This window comes from Lolium rigidum, chromosome 4, assembly GCF_022539505.1.
Source record: "Lolium rigidum isolate FL_2022 chromosome 4, APGP_CSIRO_Lrig_0.1, whole genome shotgun sequence".
Classification (NCBI taxonomy): Eukaryota; Viridiplantae; Streptophyta; class Magnoliopsida; order Poales; family Poaceae; genus Lolium; species Lolium rigidum.
Genome location: NC_061511.1, coordinates 270878023 through 270885955, shown reverse-complemented (window position 1 = coordinate 270885955; position 7933 = coordinate 270878023). Strand labels below are relative to the sequence as shown.

The window sequence follows — 7933 nt, the reverse complement described above, 5'->3', positions numbered from 1 at the left end:
GGATCCGGCTTTGGGATCCGGCGAGTTATCATCCTCGTCCATCGCCTCGGAACTGTCCTCCTCCTTGTCCTTGTTCTTGCCCTTGCCTCCTTTGCCGCGTGGGCGGTGCTTCCGGGCTCGCTTGTATCCTGGCCTCCGGGTCGTTCTTGAGGTCGTTGACCCACTTGCAATTGCGGTTGGTATGAGTGGACTTCCCCGTAGCCGGATCCAAGTGGGCCGAGCGAGGCATGTCTCGTACTCCTCGTAGGTTTGCGGGCGCGGGATCCGCCGGCGGTGACCTCGGTGCCATGCTGCTGACCCCTGCCGGCTCCGCCTCCACGGCCGCGTCCTCTTCCGCCTCCTGAACCTCCGCGTTGGAACGCCATGGCGACCATCTCGGATCCGCCACTCTTCTGGTCATCAGGGTTTTTGCGTTTGTGGCCGCTGTTGTTACCGTTATCACGGTTCTTCTTCTGCTGGTGCAGGGGGATTGCTGTAGCTGCGATGTCACCGCCTGCGTCGTCATCGGCGGCAGTGTGATCACTGGCGATGGAGATCATCTCATCCAAAGTCAGTTTGTTGGCGTTAGCCAAACATGTAAGCTTATGCCTCAGTAATCCTCCTCTCTGCAGTCCACCAATAAAGGCGTACATGGCAGTGGTGTGATCGACGTTTTCGCACTCGTTCCTGCATGCCAACCATCGTGTGAGGAAGTTTCTTGAGGTTTCTCCCTTCTTCCGGATACAAGCTTGTAGAGTCGCTTGCTCGTGGCGGGTCTTTTGTAGGTGCCCCTGAAGTGTTTCTCAAAAGCGGTCTTCGGGTCGAACCAGGCAAAAGATAGAGTTTTTCTCGAGGTCACCGAGCCGGATCCGGGCTGGTCCTACAAGGTACAAGCTGGAGCATGCGGCGGCGATATTAGGGGTTCCTCCGGCAAAGGTTACTCGCATTGTAGTAGTCCTCAATCCAGTATCCGGCCTTTCGGTGCCATCATAATGCTTCAGATTTCCGGGTAGCTTGAGGGAGCTCCTTGGCTTTGGTTCCTCTCGAATCATTCTCGCCAAAGCACTTCGGACCAATGTAGTCGGCTTCGTACTCGTTAAGGCGGTCCCGTGCGTCGCGCGAGCCGTGGCGGGGAGACTTTGAGCGCGAGCGAGATCTCCGGCCATTGCCTCCGCCTCCACCTCCGCCGCCACCGCTAGGTGGTGGTGAGGAGACCCGCGAGGTGGGCGGTCCGACTTCTTGCTTCCGCCATCCGAATCTCCACGTCCTTCCTGGTGCTGACTCCGGCTTCTGTGGCTGCCTTCGCCTTGGCGCTGGCTGCCCTGGTTATTCCGGCGAGGCTCCGGGTCACGGCTCCGACGAGGCTCTGGGTCGCGGCTCCGACGAGGTTCTGGATCGCGATTCCGGCGAGGGTCTGGACCGCGGTCTTCATTCCGACTTCTTCTGGGCTCGGGCTCAGGAACATTGTTCTGGTTCCGGCGAGGTTCCGGCGAACGCTCCCTGTTTCTGTTTCTTGGCAGCACGTTGTCGCGGATAACAATCGCACCGTGCCCTATGGGCCTGGTGTTTCCAGCTGGACTACGGCGGCGAGGGGGTCGCGGATAACCGTTGGGCGGAGGAGAGGGGTTGCGGTATCTGTCTCGTCCGGAGTACATCGCATCCTTTCCCTTTCTTGGATCCGACGGAGGCGTCTGAGATGGGACGGGGATCGGATTTGGGTGTTCCCTGGCCCTTCTTCTCGCGCTCCGAAGATCCGGTGTGTGATTCATCATCGGGATGCCGATCGGCGCGGCGTCCTTCTCGCGCGGTAGATACGCAGTTATCCGGATTGGATTCCAACCTGCGCTAGGCATCTCGCCTTGCTCGCCGCTGCATTGCTGAAGCGACAAGTGTGCGGAGATGGTTGATATCGACTTCTTCGTCCTTTTTCTTCAGCAATTCCGCTCGCTTTCAGCATGTTGTCCTTTGGAGTTTCCAGCGGCCGGTGAACTGCGGGCGTGTTGAAGGCTATCCCGCGAGGCGGAATTGCTTCTCCGACAATACGATCAGCCTCCGCCTGCGCGTAGGTCATCTTTACTTCCCACTCAGCCCTCATGCTCTTGACGTGCTCGAGTGTGTTAGTAATCTCGCGGTCCTGTCTCGTCGAAGTTTTCCAGCCAGTGCCGCATGATCTGCCCTTCCTATCTTTAATGCAGCTTCGGCGTCGGCGAGCCTCTTGGCTGTGGCCAGCATCTCCTTTCCGGCGGTTTCTAGAGCCTCCCGGATCCGCGGCGTGGCCCGGAGTTATAGGTGTGTTAAGAACTGCTCGCGCGGCCACCTCTTCTGCTGACAGGATTTCCTCCGAAGGGGAATCCCTTTGGAGTCGCACCCGAGACATTGGAGATCCTTGTTGGGATGGCTCAGATTGGCTAACTTGGTCTCCAGATCCGGTTTGTCCCAACGCTGCTACCGTTGCGAGAACCTGCTTCGGCTGGGCGGAGTTGACCTCAGGCTGATCGCCGAGACCATACTCCTCCAACTTGCGCACGAAGTCATCAGATTCCATGGACGGGGTGTCTCCGGAAATTGGGCTTAGATTGCCCAAGATCGATTCTTCGACCGGAGCTTCGCCTTCTCCGACAGCTGAGCCCGATCCGGATCCGCGTTGTTTTCCGGGGCCTCGACCTGCGCGGGACCGAGCTCCGACTTCATGAGGGGCGGTTCCGGCGGTATGGGCCAAGAAGTGTACGAAGTGACACCTTTGCTTCTCTAACACCTGGGAAACCCAGGCGGATCTGCATTGGTCTTCCACCTTTGTTTCCTGCTCAGGGGCGCATTGGGTGGGTTTTGAAATTTCCAGATCTAAGGCGGAATCTTCGCTAGGAAGTTCCAGCGTCTCAGATCGGATCTTCGCGACTGCGTCCTGCTCAGCGGCGGTCGCGTCGGCGCTACTTACCAGTGGGTTTCCGTCGGAATCGACGGTTTCCCCGATGAAGATGTGTATGCCGCCAACTGGGACGATGGAGAGCTTGACGGGGTCGGTTTTAGCTGGAATCCAACACTCATCCGGAGGGACGATCGGCAGATTTCCGGCGTAAAGGACACGCCCCACAGCGATGGTGTCGTCGTAGCTTCCCATGGCGGAACCCTCCCGGTTCCGGCCTCCAGACGCCGCAGGCCCACGGTGGGCGCCAACCGTCGTTGCCTAATCGACGGTACCTCGGAGGAGGGATCCTCACGAGGGGGAGAAGAAGTAGGGGCCATAGGGCGGAGTGCACACGGGACGGTGGTACGCGAGTTACCCGGCTTCGGAACACCTCGCACGATGACAGGGGCCTACCGCCGCTTGTCCGGAATTATCCGGGCGCTTTCGCGTTGTTACAATGAGTTGTGGTTGTGCCTCTAGGGCTCCCGGGATCCGGCTTATAAAGGCGCACGGATCTAGGGTTTACACGGAGAGTCCTAGCCGGATTACAGACAGCCTAACTACGGTACAATATCTTGCCGTGCACGTCACGGATCCGCCTTCCACATACGTCGTACTGGATCCGGGTTCCTCATGGGCCTCCATGGATCCGGGTTACTTCTATGTCGGTACGGATCCGGCCTGCTGATCCTGGGCTGGACTTCTTCCTTCATGATCAACAGCAACTGGGCCGCCCGATGGGCCACATGCCTCATCACCGTCTGTGGGTCACCCGGGCTTGCCGGATCTAGGCACTGTCGATGGTACACCTATGAAGTATACCCACAACAGTGCCCGATGCTGCTCCCCCTCTCAACAAATCTCAGCTCTAAGTATGGTATGTAACAACTAATTGTGATTAATTTCCGGCCATTAGGCAAAGAAATAAGTGGGGAATAGATGTGTAACTTCCTGTACCCACGCGAGGCCAAGCCCAATTAGCCAACACCATCCCATTACGATCATTATTCAGTATAAAGAACTGCCTTCGACCTAGAGGCTTCGCTAAATAAAACTATGGCCTCGAGGCCACAGATGGACCAGTACAGGCGTAACCCTACCTTACCGAGATTTTGGTTCCGATCACCGTCGTAAGTTGATGTTAGGGCATAGCCAGCAGCCGCGCCTCTCAAAAAAGATCAGATGCCTCGCCAAACTTCGGTCATCGTGATGCATGACGGCGCGGGGCGCGGCTACTCCATTCGCCGGGGACGTTATGCCCGCCCCACCCTTCCACCCTGCTGGATGCCTGGATACGCCCCTGTTTGTAACAAAGGTATACAAAACTTGAAAACATCTTTAAAATGTGCCCTTCCACATACAGGAGGTATGCAGCTCCCTCGATCATTTTGATCTGTCGTCTTCCATCCGTTATGGAAAAATTATTCTCCATGAGAAATTCATGAACCACACAAACGCATCTTCCATCGAAAGGTAAAGAAAGCCATCGGAAAATACAGAGTGCGCACGTGCTTCATGCATGCACATGCTGCAGCTAGCATCAAGAAAAACAAAGTCAAACTTTCCTCCGTGACGACGACGGCTTGACGACCCGACGTCCTCTCCTTCCCGCTTCGTCACTCCCGTCCTCCACCGCTTCCTCCGTCGTCTCCTTCCCCGGCCACCGGCTACTAGCGACGCCCACGTCGTCCCTCCTGCCCTTCTTGGACACGCTGCCGTCTGGTGCCTCCTCGAAGTCTTCCATCCTGAACGACGGCCACCACCGCTGCTCCGCCCACCGCGCCCGCTTCCTCACCCCGCCACGGACCTCGCTGGCGCTGGCAGTGTCGTCCGTGCACGCGCCGGCGTCTCTCGCGTACATGGCTCTCATGGCTCGGATGTTGGCCAGCAGAGCGTAGAACTTCTCCACCTGCTCCTCCTCCTCGCCGCCGCTCTCTGCAATATCGGTGCTCGTCGTTACCGACGCCGACGCCGGATCGGCCGCAGCCGCTGGCGGCTGCTCCACCTTCCCAGGTACCGGCCGCTTTGACGCCGCTACGAGCTGGGGCGTTGGCGCCGCCTTAGCTGCCGTCAACGTGGCGTTACTAGAGTCCATGGCAATGCTGCAACCTGTAGGTTGGTCTGATAGCTCGATTTGCGATCACAATGTCGCTCTATGATCGATCAAGGATCAACGAGAAGGAAGCAGGAGAGGACAGAGGAGGAGTACTGAGATGACGTAGACCGGTAGACGTTGTATGGGTAGCTGCCCTGATGCTGCTGCGACCGTCGAGGCGTGGCGAGTGAATATATAGGGAGCGTCGTGAGTCATGCTTGAAAATGTGGTGTCCTTTACTTAACATTAATATGTCCAAAATTTATTAAGTATTTATAAGTTACTCCTATGAGTAATTTTGCAAGACAAACATCATATCACTCCGTACATGATTTACATAACGGACCCACAAATTACTGTTGCATACCCAAGACACCCACTAAACAAAATTCCAGTTAGCTCCGGCCATATATATATATATCACCGACGAAGCAGTAGAGAAACACATCATCATGAAAACCAAACTATAGCCCTATAGCACAATCGTGTAGTACGCTTAGAGTTTGGGCAGCACAAAAATTTGACCCGCTGTGGTGGCCGATACCATTGTTCCGCCGGTTTTGCTAATTCTCAGTTGATTGAGAAATTAAGCTAATTCTTGTCATTAATCTTAATTACAACGCGCTAGTAGTACAAATCACGAAGCAGTCCTAAGGTCTAGCGCATGGGTTGCAACTCATCACTAGCATGAATCCCAAGGCAATTCAATGATCTAGTATTTTTTTCTCAATTACACCCTGTTTACAACTAGAAACATATATTAATTAGTTGCAACCCATGCTAGCACAAATCACGGTGTAATCAGATAGTAAGAACTAAGCTAATCCTCAATCGACTGAAAATTGGCTTAGTTTCCACTCGACTTTTGAACCATAGGGTTACATTCTGATTGGTGCTAGCCATGACTTGCAGTTTATTTAGTTATGCAACTGAGTTTTGGATATTTGCACATGACATCACCTGACTCAGAATTAACCGAATTCTCGGTAGAATTCGACTAGTCACACCCACCCTTATTACGCAGCACCGTATTTCGATCACTGACTAGCCAAGGGTCTTCCAAATTTAATGGAGGACCGAGCAAGGGTGCGCCCCCTTGCTGATGAATTGATATCGATATCATGGTCTAGATGGTTTTTCAAAAAATCTTAAAATTGTTCGAACTCATGAAACACTGATTTCTGACTAGAATTATGTAATATGAAAATATATTTCACGATGATTGTGCTGATATTGGCATGCGTTCAGGTGTTGATATATCTTTTCGTGTATTTGATCTAACTTTAAATCGTGTAACTTTAAAAAAAATGTGTACTACATTTTGGTACTCTCTCCTATTCATATTAATTGCCTCAACTTTATCTAGACATAGTTAATTTAGTCAACAAACGCATCTAGATACATCTGTAATACATCCATCCAAAGCTTAATGCTTTTTTTAAGTCAAACCAAGTAAAGTTGACCAAAATTTTAGAACAATCTATCAATAAATATAATATTTTATAGATACCGTACGAAAATATATTTCATTAACCATTTAATGATATTAATTTGTATTTTGCATGTTAATAATTTTTGGTAAAAGGTAAGTCAAAATTGACATAGTTTCACTTTCTGAAAATAATATAAACCTTAAACTTTGAAATAGAGGTAGAATATCTGTATCTAAATAAAGTTGACTCAATTAATTTGGATCGGATGAAGTAAGAGCAAGTAGGGAGTATTTGGTAGAGTGCCTGTGGATGGTGGTAGTACACTGCGATCTGCCAACTAAAACCTTGTGTTAATGACTCTGACCTTTTATGATTGATGCAGGTAGATGCTACTAGTACCAGCCTTGTGAGAACGTCAACAGGAAGAAGGCATCGTCGATGAAGCAGGACAAATCATCAGGAAAAACCGCGCTTGAAAACAGCAGTACTCTGTACGGTACTTTATGTTTAATCCGTGACGAGCCCTCGGTCTTGCAGAACTAATGGAGGACCGATCGAGGATGTGCCCCCTGCCAGCACCCCAGCACTAGCTGTAGGAGTACTTAAAAAACAATTATCGATTGCGATGCCATTATTCGCTTTTTCTCCTGGAGCTCCATAAACTAATCCACGTACCGATGCACCTGGGCAAGAACAGACGACGTCATGCATGTTCCCCGCCGTGTTTAAAAATTCGGACTCCGCAGCGAGTGGCTGGGATCGAAGTCCTCTTCTTCTGTTCATAATCGCCAGTTTACGAAACTACCCTCGGGTCGTAGGTCCGAACGTACCCCACGGGCGCAGACAAGTGCGGCGGGCCCACAGGTCGGTGGTGGGCAAAGCGGGGAAGCTCCACGAGGCTCATCATGGGTGTCATCAGTGGGTGACGGAGGCGCAAACGACGAAGGATGACGTATGTTTGACGGATTAGACTAATTACTTCAGTAACCAACAATAATGCTACGGTGGAGGGAGCCACCAGCTAGCAGCTGACGATTTTCAACTGACGTCAGCACTGCAAACAGCCGGTGACGTTGCTGCTAAATTGCCTAAACTCAAGTGCAGTTGTTGGCTCCACTATTTTGTAGGGCGCTTGTGGCCGTGTGTGTGCGTGCATGACACTTCATGTCAACATGCCGCTCGGACCCGGGCACGGTTCCTATTTGGCTACCACTTGCCGATGGTGCTTGGCAGCTTGGGTTAGAAGATGTTATACCGTGATGTGCATCACATTGTAGTTTCGCAATTTCTATTCCGCAGCTAACCTCGTTTCAGGCTTCCAGCAAGGTCACAGTCGTAGCCGCTAGATCACGATCGGACGCTGCGAGCGAAGCGGTGCTCACTCGGCCACAATACAACACACGCACGTACACGGTCCCACCTTCCACGACACAATACACGCACTCACACATGTTCTGTGCTCTCTCTTATCTCGTTCCCCTGCTGCCTCCTGATGCGCCGCCGCCGCTCGTTGCTCCGGCT

The 7933-nt window shown here is 52.6% G+C and overlaps 1 protein-coding gene across 1 annotated transcript; it reads right to left on the bottom strand.

Annotated features, from left to right (window-relative positions):
- Positions 1 to 4439: 4439 nt before the first annotated feature.
- On the bottom strand, positions 4440 to 4979 carry LOC124648771 (NRR repressor homolog 1-like). The gene has a single exon (XM_047188479.1). It carries the CDS (start codon positions 4977 to 4979, stop codon positions 4440 to 4442), a length of 540 nt encoding a protein of 179 aa, XP_047044435.1.
- Between the last annotated feature and the right edge of the window lie 2954 nt (positions 4980 to 7933).